The 22,187-nt window shown below is 44.0% G+C and overlaps 1 protein-coding gene across 1 annotated transcript; it reads left to right on the top strand.

Annotated features, from left to right (window-relative positions):
* The first annotated feature begins 230 nt into the window (after positions 1-230).
* Positions 231-15,736, top strand: TIGIT (T cell immunoreceptor with Ig and ITIM domains). Its single transcript, XM_059065155.1, has 4 exons — positions 231-294; positions 1,366-1,695; positions 4,369-4,475; positions 15,506-15,736. The coding sequence occupies exons 1-4, from the start codon at positions 231-233 to the stop codon at positions 15,734-15,736; spliced, it is 732 nt and encodes a 243-aa protein (XP_058921138.1).
* The last annotated feature ends 6,451 nt before the right edge of the window (positions 15,737-22,187 follow it).

Raw genomic sequence — 22,187 nt, 5'->3', positions numbered from 1 at the left:
ACATTTTTGTTTATTTTTAAATGTGTTTCCTTCATGGTCTTTCTTGTGGCTCACCCTGTGCAGTTTGGGCACTTGTTGTGAGTTTTATCTTCGATGTTGTTTTTGCTGAACTTGGTTTTTCCGAGACCTTGTCTCCTCAGAGGCTCAGTTTCACCCTGCCATCTGCAGTCGGCCAGTCTGGGTGGCAGAAGAGGCCACAGCTCCTTCCTGTCGGCCCCCTGGTCAGAAGCATGCAGTGGTGTCTCCTCCTGCTCTGGGCCCAGGGGCTGAGGCAGGCTCGCCTCCCTGCCTCAGGTACGGCCTGAAGTCTAGCCTGGGACTGGAAGGGAAGGGAGAGCGGGCGGGGGCAGGGGGAGGCTGGAGCCATTGTCTTATCCATCTGAGGGAAGGGAACACAGCTTTCAGAGCCCTGTGTCCCCTCGTTGAGAAACGGCTGTCTCTGAGAAGGAGATACAGTTCTGTACTGGGCGGCAGAGGAAGGACTTGGAGATGGGGGGGGTGCCTGACTGTCTGACCCAAGGAAGGAAGCAGGAGGAAAGGGACTGAGGAGGAGGGATGATGAGTTTGCCGAGAGAAGTTCACTCCTGCGCCACCCTCCTTTCTTCTGTCCTTGAGGAAACTTCTAGAAAAACATTGTATTTCCGTAATGGAAAAACCCGCATGAACTTTTTGGCCAACCCAACATGTTTCCTGTGGATTAAAAAAATGCCTTCGTCACAGATTCCAGAGATTCTACTATTAGAGATTTAATTTATGTTAAATCTATTTCCTTCTATATTAAATATCATAAACCTAAATATTTCTGAAGGGGGGCAGAAATATTTAAAAACTGTAGTATAATTTTGTTTCCCTGTTGCTTTCTGAACCGTCTGGAGCAGGGGTGGAGGTCAGTGTCGAGGATGGTGGCTTTGCCTGGAGAAGCAGAGTTGCTCTCCAAGCCTCCTTTCCTTTGGATGTCGTGGCTTTCCTGAAAAATTTTCCGGGCGCCCCAAATGGCTGTCAACCAAAACAGCCAGGTTTTGTTTCAAAGGATAATGTGCCCAGCACAGAACTGGCTGCTGGAAGATAGAGTCAAACAGAAGCGGTGGCTGACAAGGGCTTATATTCTAGGTAGGGAGACAAGATAACTGTGTGGAAATAATCAATGAGTTCATCAGGAAGGCGTATTCCCACAGAATATCCTAAGAGGGTGAAGTGCTACGTTGTGTAGTAATTACTGTCTACACAGTAATGGGGGAATGACAGGGCAGACTGGAGAGACTGTCGTTCCAAAAAGCAGCTCTGGCCTAAAGCCGCCTTGGAATTTCTACGGGAAGGTTCGAGGCCAGCTGCTAAAAGTGCATGCTTTTTTTTCCCCTTCCCTAGGAGCTGCGACAGGCAGAATAGAAACAACGGGGAACGTTTCTGCAGAGGAAGGTGACTCTGTCACCTTACAATGTCACCTCTCCTCCACTACTGCCAAAGTGACCCAGGTCAACTGGAAGCATCAGGACCAAGTTCTGGCCATTCATCATGCCAGCTTGGGGTGGCACATCGAGCCAGCCTTCACGGAGCGAATGGTCCCAGGCCCCAACCTGGGCCTCACCCTCCAGTCACTGACCAGGAACGACACAGGAGAGTACATCTGCATCTATCACACCTACCCTGACGGGATTTACAAAGGGACAGTCTTTCTGGAAGTCCTGCAAAGCTCAGGTAGGCTCTCTGGAGCAGGGTGGCTGGTGATCGTCATCCTCTAGGGTAGAAAATGCATTCCTGCCCAATACTGCAGAGCGGGGCCTTCCAACCCTGGTTCACGATCAAATCACCTGGTAGCTTTTATTTATTTTTTTAATTTTTATTTATTTATTTATTTATTTATTTTTCTGTACACGGGCCTCTCACTGTTGTGGCCTCTCCCGTTGTGGAGCACAGGCTCTGGACATGCAGGCTCAGCGGCCACGGCTCACGGGCCCAGCCATTCCTCGGCATGTGGGATCTTCCCAGAGCGGGGCACGAACCCGTATCCCCTGCATTGGCAGGCGGATTCTCAACCACTGCGCCACCAGGGAAACCCCACCTGGGAGCTTTTAAATGGTACTGATGCTGGCACCCCATCCCAGACCAGTTCGGTCAGAGGGGCAGAGCAGGTTGTGCTAGGTTCTAAAAGCACCCTGATGATTTGAATGGGCAGCCAGGATTGAGAACCACTGTTCGGGTAAAAGCACCTCTTATGTATATTTGTTAGGAAGACCAGTTGTTCAGGTCTTGTGAGAAAGGATCTCATTAATTAGTTTAGCACTGATCATGCAAATTAAAATTAGCCACTAAGTTTATAAAGGATTAGAGCTCAGTGCTAAGTGTAAATGTACAATAATTTACATTTCTGTGGTAGTTCATAGTTTCCAAAATGCTTTCACTTTCATTATCCACCTGGACACTCAAACCAGTTCTCTGGAAGGTGGGAAAGGGTTGCTATCATGGCCGACAGATAGGATAGCAGAGTCGTGATGCGCTCAGGCAGCCTGGGTCCAAATCCTGGTGTTGCTGTTGACCTCACACAAGATTATTGGGCTTCTCTGTGCCTTGTTTTTCTCGTCTGTGAAATGAGGAAAAGATGTAAGACCTCATGAGGAACTAACGTAGGATTGAATTACTTACTAAAAATAAAAAATGCCCTTAGGACAGTCCCTGGAACATGACAAGCATGAATTAAGTATGTAAGTATGTAAGTATATAAGTATGTAAGTAAGCATGAACATAAGTAGGAACACAATCCCCCGATTCCCATCTGACTGTTGGGTGGAGGTAGAGGCTGAGGTTTGGCTGTTGCTCAGAGCGGTACAGCTGATTTTAACACAGGTGTTCTGGTTCCACTCAACTACACCCTCAGAACTGCTATTTGCTGACATCAGTGGTGTTGGAGATTTAAGTTTGATGAGTTAGCAAAATACGTGTAAACTGAGAAGATAAAAGGTTATCTTAAAGTTTCTTCTCAAGTGCTACTTCTTGAGGGCCCCTGGCATGGGCCAATGCAGCATGTGGGGAAGAGCCTCCATCCTTTTCTGGTTCCTTGGGGAGCCCTCTGCAGGCCCTCTGACCCTCTCCAACTTTGGTCTCCTTCAGTCCTCTTTCCCTACCTGTGGCCAAGGCAGGAGACTGAGTCCTCAGAGCAGGAGGAACACATTCTGGAGAATTAAGGCTCACCCCCTGCTCCTGATACCTTGTGGGTACTGGGGGTGCTGCCCTTGGCCTAAGTGATTACATACTTTAGCCATCCTCCCGGCAATCTAAGCCCTTTGTTAGAAGGAAGAGGGGCCCGGCCTCTGCTACACCCTTCTCCTTTCAAGACTGCTCTGGACACCCGGGTTCTGCCCAAGTTCCTGGGAAGGATGTGGGGATGGGATGAGGCAGCCTGGAAACCCTTCCACTTACAGTCCAGCACACATCGTGACAATAGTCCTGTTTCCCTCACACTCTCCTTGGGTCAAGCATCATCACTCATCTTTTCAAAACTCTCTTCTTGGCTCTTCCTCCTTGCATTTACATTTTACATCTTCATAGAACTTCACTTATTCATGCTTTAATTCATGTCATGAATATTTATTAAGCACCTGGTAGGTGCCAGGTGCTGGCAAAACAGCAAAGGATAAAGCTCCAGAACCGTACTCCCTCCAGGGTCTCCTAGCTGAGTTGGAGTAAGTGTTATAAGCTTAAGGTGAAAGGTTATATGCTTTTTTACTTCTTTGTACTTTAATGTTCTTTCAATTTTTAAAATATGTATTTATTTATTTATTTTGACTGTGCCTGGTCTTAGTTGCGACACGTGGGCTTCTTAGTTGCAGCATGCAGACTCTTAGTTGCAGCATGCAGACTCTTAGTTGCGGCATGCATATGGGATCTAGTTTCTCGACCAGGGGTCAAACCCTGGACCTCTGCATTAGGAGCACAGAGTCTTACCCACTGGACCACAAGGGAAGTCCCTGTTCTTTTAATTTTTAATTAAACTTTTTTTATACTAATATGATTGTAAATATGAAGTTTAATAAAGAAAATAATCACTTTCTGATTTTTTTCTGGATGTTATTTGTTTCACTTCGTGACTATGACTGAAACTGATTTTGTCAAAAAGAGAAAGGAGTGTTAAAATGGTCTGCGCTGGTGTCAAGTGTGTGGGGTACACCCCTTGAGAGATCAGACATTGGTTTCGTGATGGGCCTGACAGATGCTCTGCTGTCCGAAGAGCTGGACTTGAAGATGCCAGTCCTGTGGTTAGAGAAAGGCCTGGCCAATTCCCATGCCCGTGCCCTGACACTGAGGCTTCCCTTGTAATGGTTGCCCTTTGCTTCCGGCCTCTGCCCACTCACCTTTGTTTTGTCCTCTCTCTAGTGGCTGAGCACAGCGCTGGGTTCCAGATCCCATTGCTTGGAGCCATGGCCACGGTGCTGGCAGCCATTGGCACAGCAGTCATCGTGGTGGTCACACTGGCCAGAAAGGTAATGACTCTGGCTGCATATCTCAGTCCTGGGCATCCCATCTCTGCCACCCTGGTCCTTTCATGTCCCCTTTCTGTCTAGAAGTGCTCTCTCTCACTGTTCATTGTGCCTTCTTCACAGTCCTTGCTCTGCCTTTCAGTGGCACTGTTTATGCTCTTTTGCTGTCCCTTCCCTTGTCTGGGAGCTCCTGGAAGGTTGGATCTGCATCCTCCCCATCTTGCTGTGGCCTACAGTTCCTGCCTCCTGCTTGTCCCTTAAGCCACTCCTCTGAGAGTTTGATTTAGCCACTGTGATTTTGATGCATCTTGGGCATCTACTCTGTGCCAGGGGTTTTTGAACATTAGCTCCTTTAATTTTAACAACCCTTCAGTAATGCTGGGCTATCTAGCACTTCTGCAGAATGAGAAATCAACACTCCAAAAATTTAGGGGTAAAAGGTACATGGCAAGATGAGTAGGTTGTAAATCCTCTGTTACTCTTGCTTAAGAGGTCACGTGGCTGAAAGAGTATTGGACGGGGAACGGGAAGTTTCTAATCTCAGCATTGAGTGTGTGATGATAGGGATGCTGTTTCATCTTCCAAGTCGCCATTTCTTCAAATATAAAATGGGGATTATGATTCTGCTCGCTCTATATCACAGGGTTGTGATGAACAGGTGGCATACTGTGTGTGAAAGCTTTGTAAACTGCAGAAATATATCCACATCCTTGTGTCGTAACTGGTAGTTAGTGATTAGAATAAGCAAGAATTCCCACTTCTGTTTTGTCTGCCCTGTTGGGTCTTTTAAGCCATCCCAGGTTGCCTTAAGTTACTAAACAAACACTTCGGGGAACACAGGCCTGTGATTCCCAACACTGTTTTCCACCTTGTTTCAGACTCTCTTCCCTAGTGCCCGACTCACTTTCCCTCCAACTCTGGTTCCCCTCCGTTAACAACTCAACTCTGCAGCCTTGCTTTGCTCTCTCTGGACTGGTACCTGGTGCTGTTATTCCTGATACATGTGGGTTTACAATTACCACTTAATTTTCTTCATACTTGTTTTGCCTATATTTTCCCCAATCTTTCTTGCTGCCTTTTGAATTAAGTACTTTTTATTATTAAAGAATCTATTGGGCTTCCCTGGTGGAGCAGTGGTTGAGAGTCTGCCTGCCGATGCAGGGGACACGGGTTCGTGGTGCCCCGGTCTGGGAAGATCCCACATGCCGCGGAGCGGCTGGGCCCGTGAGCCATGGCCGCTGAGCCTGCGTGTCCGGAGCCTGTGCTCCGCAACGGGAGAGGCCACAGCAGTGAGAGGCCCGCATACCACAAAAAAAAAAAAAAAAAAAAAAAGAGATCTATTTAGTAGTTACGCATTTTTCTTTTCTTTTAGTGGTTACACTAGAGATTACAAAATAGATCCCTGATTTATTAAAGTCTAATATGTATTAGTACTTGCATCATTTCTTGGATTTTGCAAGAACCTTAGAACACATTAAACTCTTTACCTACCTCCCCAACTTACTGCTATTATTGTCATGGATTTTAGTTCTCTATTTTAAACCCCAAAGAAATGATTTATTGTCTTATGAGCCAATATTCATTTACACTTACCCTTGCTGTTGCTCTTCACTTCTTCCTGCATGTTCTATTTTATAACTAGGATAGTTTTCCTTCTGTTCAAAGAATATCCTTTAGTATTTCCTTGTGGGCAGGCATGCTAGTGATGAATTATCTTGCTTTTTGTTCATCTGAAAATATCTTAATTTTTCCTTAATTTACAAGTGATATATTTGTTTTGCTGGGTATAGAATTCTATGTTGGTAGTTATTTCCTTTCAACATGTGGAAAATATTGTCCCATTGTCTCTGGCTTCTCATATTTCTGTTCAGAAATTATATGAGAATCTTATTTTTGCTCCTTGGAAGATGATGTTTTCTTTTTCTGGTTCTTTAGAAATTTTCTTTCTCTTCGGTTTTCAGCAACTATATGGTGATATAATTGGATATAGTCATCTTTGTATTTATTCTCTTTGGGGTTTGGAGTGCTTTTTGAATTTGTAGCTTGATATCTTTTGTCAGTTTTATATCATTCTTGGCTATTATTTCTTCATGTATTACTTCTTTGTCCTTGTTTTCCTCTCCTTCTGGAATTCTAATCACCTGATATTTTCAACATTTTCACTTTTTCCAACATCCCTTACCCTCTTTTTTGTATTTTCCATCTACTTGTCTCATCAAATGTTTTCTTTGGACATGCCTTCCAGTTTACTAAGTCTCTTCTTTGATGGATCTACTCTTCTGTTAAACCCATCCCTTAAGTTCTTAATTTCCGTTATCATATTTTTCAGATCCAGGATTTCTATTTTGTTCTTTGTTTGGATAGTTTAAAGTCTGCCAAAATTCCCAATCTTGTTTTTAATTCTTTGAAAATGTTAATCATAGTTATTCTGAAATCTGTGCCTGATACTCCTATTAATTGGGTTCTCTGGGTCTTTTAATATTCTCTCTTTTTGCTTGTTTTTTGGACCTATCTTGTCTTTTTGGCTGTTTACTTTTCATTGAATGCTGTATTTCTACATGAAAACCTGTGGCCATAATTTGAGGCTGTAGATAATATCATCTTCCTCTAAAGAAGATTCCTTTTTGCTTCCATCAGATAACTAATCTTCAGGCAGTAGCATTCCCATCACCTTAATTAAATCAGTAGTAGTGAGAGGATTTAAAGCTGGATTTAATTTCTGCTACATCCTTACTTGTAGAGTGTAGTCCTTTGGGGTCCCCACTCAAAGCCTGTAGTGTTTGCCAGAGTCTCCCTTCCTCGGTGGCCTCTGAACTCCAAATTTTGTCCCTCCAGCTAGAAATTTTGGGTAGCTAATTTGCCTCTCAGCCACGACTTTCAGGCAATTTCTCTAGGAGAAAATCCATACCCTTCCCAACCCCACAATGCTCATCTCATCTCTCTGGGCTTCCTACTCCCGGATCTTGTTCCCCAGACCCCAAATTTCTCACTGATTTGATAGATTTCTGATTAATACAGATAGATGTTTATAATATTTTGTTCAGTTTTTCTAGCTATTCTCCCTGGAAAGGTTGGTTCAAAGCAACATAGGCAATCTTTGTTCTACCAGAAGCAGAACTCCTATTTCTGATGTTGTATTTCATATCTGCACTCAAAGACTGACTTTTACAAGCAGAACATATTTACCCAGTCCACCCACTCTGTACCTTTGGCTATATTGGGTCAAGACCCCCAACTCAAGTTCTAGCCCCTCTGTACCTGATTCCTGAACAGCCATTTAGCCTGAATGTGGCCAGGTCACTGCCAGTCCCAGAGAGGGAGGGATTTGGACAGATGTGTGTTCTTAGGCTCTGGTTCCATCTTGCTTGCTTATTGTGAATTCTTGTCCTCTTTTTCCTTTTCTCCCTCTCTCAGAAATGGACCATCCTTTGACTTTCTCTTCTTTTTTATTTAATGTCTATTTTACTATTTTACTCTTGTCACTCCTCTGAAGACCGAGAGCTACTTCCCTCTCCAGGCCTCAGATTTGAGATGAATTGCACAAACTAGAATTGCTTAATAAGAAAATGCTATTGTAATGTTCCTCCACTTAGACCTCATGGTATTTTGCGTTTTAAACAACCTTAATTCTATATCCCTGCCTTGGATAAAAATTGTATATATTTTCCTAGTGTTAATTCTGCTTATGGAGTTACACTTTTGTGCACACTCATGTCTATTACCAGTGACTAATCTTGAACATTTAGTCTAATATCTTACATCTTAAATTCTCTTAGTTTTCTGTGTAGATAAACTCAGTTTGCTTTCTGTAACCTACCATCAATAACTAGGGTATTGATGTAAAACTAACACGTTCCATTTGACACATGTTCTGTCTTCAGTCAGATCTCCAAATGAAGAGAGCCCAGGAACACTCACTCTAACCTTATTTTACTGAGAACAGATTGGAGTGAGGATGGGAAAAGGTATTTTGGTAGCAAAGCCAAAGTCTTGTTCCCCTCTGAGTTACAAATTGGCCAAATCTCCCCCAGTCACTGGTCTAACAGTGCTCCAGGCACCTGTTGGACCTTGTTAATTTGTTCTAGAGGAAGTGAAAGAGATTCTCCAAATGGTAGGAAAGCTCATGTGATAGGTGAAAGTTACATAAAATCTAATACCAGAAGATGACTGCCTGGTCCACCAACTTGCCTACAAAAATCTCTTGTTCTGTGGTTCAAACCCTCACTTCCAGGTTTATGAAACAAACACTGAGATGGCTGACCTACCTGGTTCATAGAGATGTGGCCACTTATTCCTTGTCATTCAACAGACCTCATGGAACCAGAGTACTGGGGATCCAGCAGTGTCTGAGATGTGGCTAGTGCTATCGAGGAAGTCAATGACTTATAGTATTTTCATTTATGTCTTGGCTATCACAGTAGACAGGTTTAGTAACTGAAACCTCTAGGGGAAGATGAGGGAAAGAGAAGTGATTGACTAGAGGGGAGAGGTGAAGAGAGTGATGATTGATCTCTGAGCTGGGCAGGGAGCTGTTATGGTGGTTGGTGAACAAATGTCCTCTGCTGTCACCAGAGCTCTGCAGCTCTGGCATGGACATATGGAAAGCTCTTTAGAAGCAGCAGAACACATTTTCCTGTTACGGATTAAGACTGGTTCATTTCCAGGCCAGTATCCCAGACCAACTTTGGTCATCTTTGTATAAGGGAAAGGAGAAAAGGTGAAAAGAGAGAGTCCAGTAGCTATCAAGTTCTGTGGCTCCCCTTCTAAAATGTTTTATTCACCAGCCCCCTCTTTGACATGTCCACTGCTTCCCGTCTAAGTCAGTTCCTCTCTGTTTTTTCATGTGCTTTGGCTATAGTTTCCAGTCTTCTCTCTCTCTTTGCTCAAATGCATTTTATACCTGTATTATTCAAGGTCCATCAGGGAACACATAGTATTCTCAAGATGAGTAGTTTGAGGATAGTTTAATAAGGAGATTTGCAAAGGACTGGGAAGCATATAAGGAAACCATAAGCGGGAGTGTAGGAGTGTGTTGTTACCAACCCTAGTTCTTTAGGGGAAAGGAGAGAGGATGATTACTAGGACCTGAAAAGAGACAGTTGTGTGGAGGGACCACACAACAGTACTTTGAGAAGTACTGTCATCTTTGATTGAAGGCCACAGCCAGTCCAAGCCCACCCTGCAGAGAGAATGCCAGGATAATATATACCCTCACCTCACGCTCTTTCCCTCCATTCTCCTATTGTTGCTTTGCATTGGCTGAACCCAAACTCAAGCCAGGGGACAAGGGAACTCACTGATTCAGTACGTGTAGTTCAGTCTTCTCTGGGCACAGAAGAGGGTGCAGAAGGTTGGAGAGTGACATTGAGGGGCGAACAGACAGTATCCAAGCCAGTACTATTATAGGCCTGGAAATGGGCAAGAAATCTTGACTTTCCATGCTTCAGTCTACTCTCATGTATCCTTGATCTTTTGATTATACATTTAAGCAATACCCTTGTTGGCTGTCCATCTATATTTCTCCTAAGAACACACTGGGCTTTGTTAGCCATCTTAATATCCCTGTGGGCCAGGCTTCCTTGGCTGCCATTGCAGTAGTTACATCCACCTTGTTTTTCAAGTGCTACCATCTGTCCCTATATTATTTTGGGATCTCCTCATCCTCTTTCTATTGGGGATCCAGTTCTATAAAAGCATCGCCTACTTCAGCCCCAGCCTACAGAGGAGAGAAATCTCTGAGACCCTCAATGATGCTGGTGCCCCCCTCACTAGCACATTCCTTTCCACCTCAGTAAAAGGGTGTCTTCTGGATCTTCCCAAGAAACGTAATCAGGTGTTGGATTTTAAAAATTACTTAGTACAGGGATTGGCGAAGTTTCTTTGTAAAGGGCCAGGATCTTTTAGCTTTTGTGGGCCTTACGGTCTCTGTTGCAAAAATTCAGCTCTGCCATTGCACTGTGAAAGCACCACAGACGATATGTACCTGAGTGAGTGCGACTGTGTTTCAATAAGTCTTTATTTATAAACACTGAAATTTGAATTTCATATAATTTTCATGTTTAATGAAATACTGTTCTCTTGAATTCTTTTTCAATCACTTAAAAATATAAAATCCATTTTTAGCTCGTGAGCAGTACAAAAGTCTGTGGTACCCCAGATTTGACCCATGGGCCTTAGTTTCCCAGTCCCTGGTTTAGTAGACTGTATTGGGAAAAACTCTGTTTGTCTGTCTTTTCCTCCTCTCTACTCTTAGCACTGCACAGAACACTTCTCACCCCAGATGTGTGGGTTTATTGCCACACTGACCAATTCTCCTACACCCCCTGAGTGTCCTACAGTCAATCCAGCTCTGACACTGTCTGCTTGGAGTTAACATCAGGTTAGGGGCTCAGTCCTCCAAGACTGCCCTCCTTCAGATGGCAATTGCAAGTCCCAGGTTGTCACCTGTACGTTTGACTGACTGGCTGTATATTGAGGTTCCTACAACCCTCTCCTCGGATTTGATAATTTGCTGAGACAACTCACAGAACTCAGGGGAACACTTACTTACATGCACCTGCTTATTAGATAATAAAGAATTTGATAAAGGATACAGATGAATACCCAGATGAAGGAAATACATAGGGTGAGGTCTCGGAGGGTCCTGAGCACAGGTGCTTCTCTCCCCGAGGTGCTGGGTGTGCCGCCCTCCCAGCATGTAGATATATTCATCAACTCCAAATCTCATACTTCTGGGATTTTTATGGAGGCCTCATCACACAGGCATGATTGGTTACTAACTCATTTTCCAGCCCCCTCCACTCTCTGGAGAATAGGGAGTAGGTCTGGAGGTTCCAAGCTTCTCATCATGGCTTGGTCGTTCTGGTGACCAGCCTCCATTCAGGAGCCCAGCACAAGTCGCCTCATTGGAACAAAAGACACCCCTGTCACCCAGGATATTCCAAGGGATTTAAGTGCCCTGTGTATGACATTCCTATCACTCAGGATATTTTAGGAGTTTAGGGAGCTCTGTGTCAGGAACTGGGGTTAATAGAGTCCAAAGGGGGTAGAGACAAATATATGCTTCTTACTATTCCACATGGGTCCATGATAACATCCCCACGTCTCTGAGCATTTTGTTTCTTCCTTCCCCAGTTTTCTAAAGCACTGTTGGCATCTCTGTTGACAGCTGTGTCCCGGGACCTTGTGAGGGTGTTAGATCTTGAGTCACGGGATGTGTCCTAATATTGACAAATGATGTGTCCCTCATCCAGTCTTAGGTTCTACTCACCCAGCCCTGATCCACTCCCCTCAGGATTCACTCCCAAACATACTCTCCCAGTTCCACCAGTATGTGTTAGCTCCTTTTGTTACAACCTCTCTCCTCCCTCAGCATGCCCAGGATTCCCTCCGTTAGTGTAGGTTGAGATTTTTGCTCATTATGGGCCAATGGCCACTAGGGGAGGGGAGGCAGGTCCTGACAGGACCCATCTTCCATCCCGGGGAAGGGGGTCACCTCTGCAGCTCCAGATGATGCAAGAGAAGCTGGTGTTTCAAGGCTCCCAAGTGCATCTACCAAGAGATCCTCCTCCCAATGCACAGAAATGCCTCCATTCCTGTCCAGACCCTGATTTTGGTGGAGTCTTGCCCAGGCTTTTAGAATTCAGCTTTCTTTGAAGTTCTGTCGCCCTTATAGGTAGGTCCTCTGCCTGCTCTTCAGTGTTGGACGTGAACGTTTCTTTAAATGTTGCCAAGGAAGAGGAGCTTTGGTTCTCACACTTTGCTTTCAGTTGCTGGTAGATCTGTCATGTTCTCTTAACAGTCCAACAGCAGAATTTAGTAAAAGCCACCCAATCCCACAGTCCCAACAAGCACTATCTGCTCTATACTTCTCAGAGCTGTTGCACCAGTTCATAATCCCCGTCCCGTCCCTTTGCGTCTCTTCCCATTTCACCACCAGTGGTGGGGTCTGTATTCCCATCCAGCTGGTGAGGGATTCCCCTCCACATCCCACCCTAGAGTCTGCCTTCTAGGGCCATTCCCGGGAGCAACTGTTTTAGATTTGTTCCCAGACATAGAGTCTGGCATGGGAATTCTGGTGAGAGTAACTTATTGGGCTGGGCTCTCAGTTGAAGAGTAGCAGGGCTCTCAGTGAAGGAAGCAGGGTAGGGCTAAGGGATATGGTTTCGGGGGAGATGTGCTTGAAGCAGATCTGGTCACACCTTGAGGAGGGGGCCAGCCTTTTGAAAACCCACCTCAGCCAGTTGTTGACTGCCGGCTGCTCACCAGGAAAGGTCCAAGAGCAATTCTCCAGAGAAGGGGCAGCTGTGAGCCACTCATAGCCTAGATTCCCAGTGTCTGGGGAAGGGGAACACTGGTCAGGTGGTGAGGCGATCTGAGCAGGGCACCAACAGTATTCCCTACAGACCCTGAGAGCCACTAGGTTGAATTATTTAGGAGTTTGGCGTTTGGAATCAGACAGACCTAGGGTTTGGATCCTGGCTCTACCACTTGAGTAGCTGGGCCACCTAACTTTGCTGACCCTCAGCTTCTTCATCTGTAAAATGGGAACAATTATGGTATTGCCCTGTTAGGGTTGTAGAAAAACTCAAGTCATATAATTCACATAAAGCCCCTGGCATTTTTCCTGGCATGTATTAATAACCATTATTTCTTAAGTTCTTATAATTATTATAAAATTTATTTACTGTAGCACCTCATGATACCTGGTACTCAATAAATTAGTTACATTGCATCGATTGACTGTGACTAAATGAATGAATGTTATTTGCTAAGCTACTATTGGGAAAAGTGCACCCAGGGGACCTTCTGTGCGGGCAAGGAGAGAGGTTGTGTCCAGCTGCAGGGCAGTGACTGCCAACTGTCTGTTCTCACGTTCTCCAAGAGGGTAACACTTATCCTGCAAATCTCCATAGCTGCTGTCGTCGTAGCTTCGTTTGGTCTTTTAGAACAACATCAATGCCTTAATTCCAGACTTGTTTTTCACACTGATTACAATTACAGGGTTCCCTATGCAGGATGGAATGAAAACAGAACAGCTGAGAGACCCAGCTCAGGCATATTTACGTTTCCCAGAGGATTTTTGGAAGCCAAAATAGTCCTAAGATTCAAAGGCAAGGGTAGACAGTTTAAGAATGGGAACGGGAACACGCCAACACAAAAAGCCACAATCAGCTCTTTCAGAAAGAATTGGGTATCTGTATTTTTTAAATGGATAGGGTTGCATCAAGGGATGTAGGACTTCTTCGAAGCAAAGAATCAGTGTGACCTATGATAACAACCCTTTTCTTCACACGTACAGTAAGGCACAGGCTCTTCTACTGAAAAGGAATGAATGAATCAGTCCGTGGGCCCCAGCTCCCCAGGACCCGCATTGAGGCCGCACCTGTAACTTCTGACATGTGTTCAAGGTGCCCGTCCATGCCGCCCACCCTCCCGCTCAGCCTCTCTGCATCTATTTATGTCCTGCAGAGCTTGACACTAGCTGATGAGGATGGTGCTGTTTCCTATCCTGGAAGCAGTGGGGTGGGCAGAACGAAATTTGGTTTGTGTTTGTTGTTATTTTCGGAGCCTGTGTGTGGTGGCTCTTTGCGATTCTGCCATTTGGACCTACAGTGGAGCTAGGTGATCTGCTTTAGAGCAGTGTCCATGAAGGCCGAGAGGATGTCACCTTTGCTTCGCACGCCATTAGGCATTTCTTCTGCCATCCTGCTTGTGCCTGCTGTTCTTTGATTTTCTTGCCTGTAAAGCACAACCCGCACCTATGATGCTGTCATATGGACGTGATGGCTGATTTCACATCCTGATTTTCCCAAACAGGTCTCACGGTCTATCCTCTTGTCTCCTAAGTGTAAATGTACTTGTCTGATGATGAGTCCATATTTTGATTTGGAAAATCCCATTTATTTAGATTTGGGGCCGGGTGTGGGGGAGCAAGCGAGGAAAGAGAGAGAGAGAGAGAGAGAGAGAGAGAGAGAGAGAGAGAGAGAGAGAGAGGGTTAAGGAATTAAGGGTTAAGGAATTGCTGTGGATAAGAACACAACTTTGTGTGTGTGTGTGTGTGTGTGTGTGTGTGTGTGTGTGTGTGTGTAAGAAAGGAAGAGATCATTATAACTATGGATCACATTGGGGAGTAACTTTTTTTTTTTTAACATCTTTATTGGAGTATAATTGCTTTACAATGGTGTGTTAGTTTCTGCTTTACAACAAAGTGAATCAGTTATACATATACATATGTTCCCATATCTCTTCCCTCTTGCATCTCCCTCCCTCCCACCCTCCCTATCCCACCCCTCCAGGTGATCACAAAGCACTGAGCTGATCTCCCTGTGCTATGCGGCTGCTTCCTACCAGCTACCCACCCTACGTTTGGTAGTGTATATAAGTCCATGCACTCTCTCACTTCGTCCCAGCTTACCCTTTCCCCTCCCCGTATCCTCAAGTCCATGCTCTAGTAGGTCTGTGTTTTATTCCCGTCCTACCCCTAGTCTCTTCATGACATTTTTTTCCTTAGATTCCATATATATGTGTTAGCATACGGTATTTGTTTTTCTCCTTCTGACTTACTTCACTCTGTATGACAGACTCCAGGTCCATCCACCTCACTACAAATAACTCAATTTCGTTTCTTTTTATGACTGAGTAATATTCCATTGCATGTATGTGACACATCTTCTTTATCCATTCATCTGTCGTTGGACACTTAGGTTGCTTCCATGTCCTGGCTATCGTAAATAGAGCTGCAATAAACATTTTGGTACATGACTCTTTTTGAATTATGGTTTTCTCAGGGTATATGCCCAGTAGTGGGATTGCTGGGTCGTATGGTAGTTCTATTTGTAGTTTTTTAAGGAACCTCCATACTGTTCTCCATAGCGGCTGTATCAATTTACATTCCCACCAGCAGTGCAAGAGGGTTCCCTTTTCTCCACACCCTCTCCAGCATTTATTGTTTCTAGATTTTTTGATGAGGGGAGTAACTTTTAAATAACATCCCCACATACTCACTTTGTAGTTTTTTTTGTTTTTGAAAGAAATCTCTCAGAATCCGTTCTGCGGAAGGTGGCCTCGGGAGGAGGCCGTCTGAACAGGAGGAGTGGAGGCCCGGCGTCCTGCCCTCCCCGGGCAGCTGTGCGCGGGCGAACGCCGGCCTCCGCAGGGAGCAGCCGGGAGAGGACTGCGCAGAGCCCGAGACACACGACTACTTCAACGTCCTGATTTACAGAAGCCTCGAGAGCTTCAGCGTCCCCGCAGAGAAGGGCTAGCTCCCGGGGGCATCCTCTGGGAGACACAGTCCTGCCTGTGCTATCACAGATGGACATATTGGCGTCTGCCCATCACGGCTCTGTGTGTGTGTGTGTGTGTGTGTGTAGGCGTGTGTATGCATGTGGACGTCTAAACACGTGTGTGTGCAGGTGTGTTCGCTTGAGGGAATGTATGTCATCCTCCTCTGTGTCTGCATTCCCTCTACCCTTCCCTTCTCTTCCCTCCTGGCAGATCCCGGGGAGGAGCCCGTATCTTGATTACCAATGCAAAGTTAGAAAACCAAACAAACACTTGACTTGGTTTTGAATCTGGCAGTTGGAACAGATCCTGTGGCTGAGATCTGCATTCCCCCTAAAAGCACTGGGCAGGGTTCAGGGCTACAGGATTCTGTGGTGGATTTCGGGGATGGGGTGACTGCAGAGGCACCTTGTCTCGTTTGCCACTGTCATCTGCATCACCGTTCACACACCCCAGGCATTTTAGGACTAAGGCATACTACCAGCTTGTATGCAGAGATTGGAGGATGACTAAATCATTGATCGACTCTGATCGCAGCCCTTTGAGAACTTACAGTTCAGTGGGGAGACAACATTTACATTAAAAGGTAGTGAGGGGCTTCCCTGGTGGCTCAGCGGTTGAGAATCCGCCTGCCGATGCAGGAGACACGGGTTCGTGCCCTGGTCTGGGAAGATCCCACATGCCGCGGAGCAACTAAGCCCGTGAGCCATGGCCGCTAGGCCTGCGCGTTCGGAGCCTGTGCTCCGCAATGGGAGAAGCCACAGCAGTGAGAGGCCCGCGTACCGCAAAAAAAAAAAAAAAAAAAAAAGGTAGTGAGGAGATAAGGGTCCAAGAAGAGATGTCTTAGATGTCTTAGGCCTTTGGGAAGAGATGTCAGTTCAGGGTGAGATGGTCAGGATAAGCTCATCTGTGGGGACGTGGCCTGGGAGGATGTAGGGAACAGTGACTCGGGGCTGCGAGAGCAGGATTTTTGTCTAGGGAATTCATAGATTCTAAAGCTGAGAGCTGAAAGTCTCACATGGGAGACCCTGGCATCAAGGGAGCCAGTGAGACTTCAGATTCTATTCTCTGGGCAGACTTTCAAATCTCCTTTCGCTTGATGTATGCAGAAGCTAGTGATGGCCTGATATAGAGGATTCTAGGCTCTTCCAGTCGCGTGCGTTGGGGAAGCCCACAGAAATGGTGTATGTCTACTGCAGGAGCTGCAGTTCAGCTCTTGGGCCGAGATCCACCTCTTCTCTATCAATCTGCCATTGCGCCTTTGAAGAAAGAATCTGTTTCCCACCAAAAGGAAAATGTGGATTTTAAAATAGGGACTCTTCACAGGAAAACAAAGGAGGGTGATGGAAGTTTTAAAAAATGAGCACCTCAAACTAGCTGCCTGGAACCCTTAAATTCACACCCTGAGCTCTTTGTGCTGGGGTTAGAGTGGCATCTGAGCTGCTCACTTCTGTTTAGCTGGCATTCAGGCTTTATCCTCCCACCACCTCTCTTAGAAGAATGAGGGAGGTTGGGTTTATAAGAGACTGATTTTCTTTCATGGGCACAGGAACTGAGAGAAAATGTGAAGCAAGACTGTCCTTTACCAATGGTTAAAATAGAACATTGCCCTGCTCCCTCAGAATTAGGCTGGTTGAGTGAGGAGACAATTCAACTCCTACTCCTCCTTGCATTTTGATTTTGATTTTTCTCAGTTCTCTACCAAACAAGTATGTAGTCAGGAGCAATGAGCTGAAATCTGTCCAGAGTGCCAAGTCCTTTGGAAGAAAGATAGATACCTGTAAAAATGCTGTTATTTGCCATTGCAGTTCACAGCATTTTTATTGCAAAACTAGTGCAGATTGGTTGGGGGTAGAAGACAATTCACAATTCACAGTTCACAAATGAACTAACATATAATGACAAAAAGGGAGTGGTGGTTTGATTTGGAAAAGATGTACATTGGGCTGAGGCTGAACTGACAGTTGGGTGTTATTTAACATGATCATGGTAACAGGGAAACGTTTACAGATGCCGTTTGGATGGTGCGAAAAATACAAAGGAGCCCATAGATGTTGTAAATGGGACAGGCTACTAAAATGAGATTGAATTAGACGGAAAATAAATTTGAAAGTGAAATTCATTGAACCAGATTTTCCTTGGAGAACTGAGAAGACAATCCCCTAAAAGTCAGATTCCTGGAGACATGCCTGTCCAGTACGGCAGCCACTTTCCACATGTGTCTCTCACGTGGGATGTGGTTAGTCCTATTGAGATGGGCTGTGCTAGAAGTAGAAAATACATGCCAGATTTTGAAGACTTAATGTGAATAATAAGAATGTAAACTGTCACATGAATAACTGAAAAAATATTGATTACATGTTGAAATTATAATATTTTGTATATATTGTGTTAAATAAAATATATTATTAAAATTAATTTCACTTGTTTCTTTTTACTTTCTTAATGTGGCTACTGGAAAGTCTAAAATTGCCTATGTGGCTCCCATTGTATTTGTGTTAGACCGCGCAGCTGTAGACTCTAAACCCTAGCCAAGGTGGTACCGGGGGAGGGTGTCTATCACTGACTGGTGGGCTCTGTCTCTCTCTCATTCAAGACAGGGCTTGAAGAGTCTTTTCCCTGTTATTATGTCTTTTGAGAAGTATAAGGAAGGATCACAGGAGAGATTGAGGTGGGAGACCACTAAGTGTAGACAGGAAGAGCTCCTAGGCTCTCCTGGATCCCCTCTTAGATTCCATGATAGGGGAAAGGGAGAATAAATGAATGAATAAATGTGAGTTCAAAGAAAAATACATTTACTGACTCCCTACCCCTTATTAGTCCACATTCTAAGCCTGGGCATATAGAGTCTGATCTGTGACCCAAAGAATTATACTGAACAAATAAGAGAAATTATGAGTCATGGAGCTTTGAGGTAGAGGATCTTCATGAGTGGATAGAACCTTCCCATGCAATTTTATTTCATGACTTGTTCCTTCTCAGCCTGCGGGACCCTGGAAATGAACCATAACGGACTCAGGTTTATACAGATTCCATCAGTGCTGGGCTGGACAGGCAGGGTGGCCGTGTGTGCTGCACACGAATGGCAGCGTTCTGGTGGGCTCACCAGACCCCACCGAAGGAGGGAGTCAGCAGCATGGCTGTAGCTGCCAGCTGTGAAGTGTGAGTGTTTTGTTTCATCTTCTGGTTCTTTCTAGTCCTGCAAAACTGCAGTAATCCCCCACATCCACTCCAAGCACACCTGCCCAGAGGCCCAGGAAGCCTTATGCATGTAAGAGCCTGAGTTTTCTGGAGGTCAGAATTATATACTTTGATGCTTGAGAGAATTTTTTTTTTGCATAAGTTAGAGTCTAGGACAATGCTATCTGATAGAACTTTCTCTGATGATGGAAATCTTCTATACCTGTGCTCTCCAACATGGCAGCCCCTAGCCACACATGACTGTTGAGCACTTGAAATGTGGCTAAGGAACTTTAAATTTAATTTTGATTAACTTAAAAGTTATGTAAATAGCAACATGTGACTGGTGGCTAGTATATTAGATATCACGATTCTAGTAATTGCCTTGCATGTGGAGAAAACACAGAGATGAGTGTCTATAAGCCATTGGATGGATCTGCAGATGTTATTCATTTGAAAAGGCTACCACCAGGAAGAAACATGGAGGTCTTCTTCTGTTCTCTTCTGTCCTTCCTTTGATCGAGACAAGCATGACACCAAAAGCAAGCTGTGCATTTATTTATTTCAGACTCTTCCCCAAAGGTATCTGTGGTAGCTAAGTGGTTCATATAAACAGGGCAAGAACTGGCAAGAAGTTTGCAACTCACAGGTGTTACGCAGGAATAGACTTTCATCACAAGACTTGCCTTGGCCTACAGTCATTCTGACTTCATGTCAGAATGTTGTTAAGAACATCGCCTCTGCCACTAGAAGTCTTGTTGATTTTATAGAGGTCAAAAGAACAGTAGCTGTGGTGTCGTGGATTGGGAGTCAGAATACTTGTCCAAGTGCTGAACACTGCTAGTTAGCCTCATGACATTGGATGAGCCACTTAACTTCTTGATCCTCATTACAAATGTTTCCTTATTTGTAAAATGGTAATAATAATATCTACTTTATAAGGTTCTTGGGGAGATGAAGTAAGATAGTGTGGTTGAGTGTTTGTAAGCTGTAAAATGCTGAATTAATGTTATTATTGTGCCTGGCACTGCTTATGGTGCCACAGAGTTCCCTGGGGGGCATCAAATCTTGTTAGGATTTAAGGAATGCTAAGATGTTGCAGATATATCCTTGAGGTCTGCAAGCTCTCGGTAAGTATTTAAAACTTCTCTGTGTAAGTGTGATGATAGTCTTTAGAAAAGTCAAATGTGTCTTGGATATTGATGACCTTCTTATAATAAGGTACTGTCATTGTCTTCAGTCTTCATATTTGTGTTTCTAATTAAGTTGATTTCAAGACAGGGAAGCTTAATTCACGAAAGATTCATTTGCTCCAGGAAGGTGGAGCAGAGGAAGAGTTTGCAGTAGTTGAAATACTAGGAAAGTGATGGGAGAGTTGTTCTTACTTTGTACCCTGTCATGTAGGGCCACAGCATCAGGACCCGGGGCAGGCAGTGCACCTCCCTTTGTGAGCAGTGACTTCAAGTCAGCAAAGCCTCATCCAATATATTACATTTATTGTAATCCAATTATTACGTTTGTGTTATTTACCTGTACTTATTTTTATTATAGTTTTTTTCAAAACTGAAGTATAGTTGATTTACAATGTTGTGTTAGTTTCAGGTATACAGCAAAGTGATTCAGTTATACTTATATAACATATATATATGTGTGTGTGTGTGTATATACATATATTTATTTATATATATATATATATATATATATATATATATATATATGCTCTTTTTCAGATTCCTTTCCCTTATAGGTTATTACAAAATATTGAGTATAGTTCCCTGTGCTATACAGTAGGTCCTTGTTGGTTATCTGTTTTATATATAGTAGTGTGTATATGTTAATCTCAAACTCCTAATTTATCCCTCCCCGACTTCCCCTTTGATAACCATAACTTTGTATTTTATGTCTGTGGGTCTATGTTCTGTAAATAAGTTCATATTTTAGTTTTATAATTCTGTAAGAGGTATAAGCATAATAGGTTTACCTGGTTTTATGTTTGAGCATATTTCAGAAAGGGTTTACTAAAGTACATTCTATTATTAATTAATGTATTAATAGGCATTATAATAAAAATAATCACAGAGTCTTCCTGTGGGGAGGGGTCTCTGAGAAGTACTTTTTTCCTTTGTAAGTATATACACATTACTCGAGTTTGAGAAACACTGGTGTGGTATATATATCATTAGATTTCAAAAATTTGACTTCAAGCACTAGTTTATTAATTGTTTTATATTGGGAAAGACATATTTCTGAATTTTTGTTTCTCTAAGTTAGTGTAATAATGTTTCACAAGGTGATTGTAGGGATGGATAAAGTGTGTGAAGGAGAAACTTTGTAAACTGTTAAGTGCCGTATGAGTAGTCCGTGTGCCACTTACTATTGTTATAGTCCATGTATAAACCACACCACCACATTTTCAACAGGCAGGAAAGAGGCTTCAGGAGAGATGATGACACAGAGAGAGCAAGGACTCTGGGTGAAGCTGGCTGGCATCATTAAGATGTTGCTAAGAGTCATAGAAATCAAATAGGGGAAGATCATGCATCAGGAAAATGTTTTCTTCCTTTTATTTTGTACTTCCTAGAATATCAGGTGAACTTAGGGGCTCAGTGATTGAGTTGCAAGAAGTCAGTATCTAAATTCATAGAGGTCACCTTTCAGCCCAGGTTCTCCCCATCCCAAGCCCATGCCTGGGTATCTTTGTGTTCCTCACACTGGTGGGAATGTCCATCCACACTCACCTCCTCCAACCCAAAGCCTGCATGTTCTTGGGAATCCCCAGACGAGACTGTTCATTCCTTGGACACTTCCTTGATGGACCTGCCCATGTCTCTTTTTGTTAGTTTATAAACTCCCAAGGCACTGAGATTCTGAATGGTACAATCTAACTCTTGATGTCTATGAATCTTTATTCATATATTTCTAGTTAGATTTGAAAGCTCACCAAGAGCTGAAATAACTTCCTCCATTTCTTGCATACACTTGCATACACTTGCATACACATACACATACTTCTTGCACAGTTTTGAGTGAAATGTAGATGCTTACTGAAGACAGCAAATCTAATTCAGTTGGGTTGACGTCGCCCGGGACTAACAAGATGTACGTTTTCTCCATCACACCAGCAATTTCTGTGAGAATGATGAGGTTAGAGAGCCCTTATGGAGAGGGTCGCGTATGAGAAAGGGCCTATGGAGCAAACAGGAGTCCCTCAGGAGCCCCCACAGTCATCAGATGGGGATGTATTTTGAACCA

The sequence above is a fragment of the Kogia breviceps genome, chromosome 5, assembly GCF_026419965.1.
Source record: "Kogia breviceps isolate mKogBre1 chromosome 5, mKogBre1 haplotype 1, whole genome shotgun sequence".
Classification (NCBI taxonomy): domain Eukaryota; kingdom Metazoa; phylum Chordata; class Mammalia; order Artiodactyla; family Physeteridae; genus Kogia; species Kogia breviceps.
Note: the sequence above shows the minus strand (reverse complement) of the source record. Positions and strands in the feature narration are given on the sequence as shown.

Coding starts and splice junctions, on each gene's coding strand:
- TIGIT (XM_059065155.1), top strand. CDS start 231: ATGCAGTGGTGTCTCCTCCTGCTCTGGGCCCAGGGGCTGAGGCAGGCT. Junction 295..1,365: donor GGCTCGCCTCCCTGCCTCAG/GTACGGCCTGAA, acceptor CCCCTTCCCTAG/GAGCTGCGACAGGCAGAATA. Junction 4,476..15,505: donor TGGTCACACTGGCCAGAAAG/GTAATGACTCTG, acceptor TGTTTTTGAAAG/AAATCTCTCAGAATCCGTTC.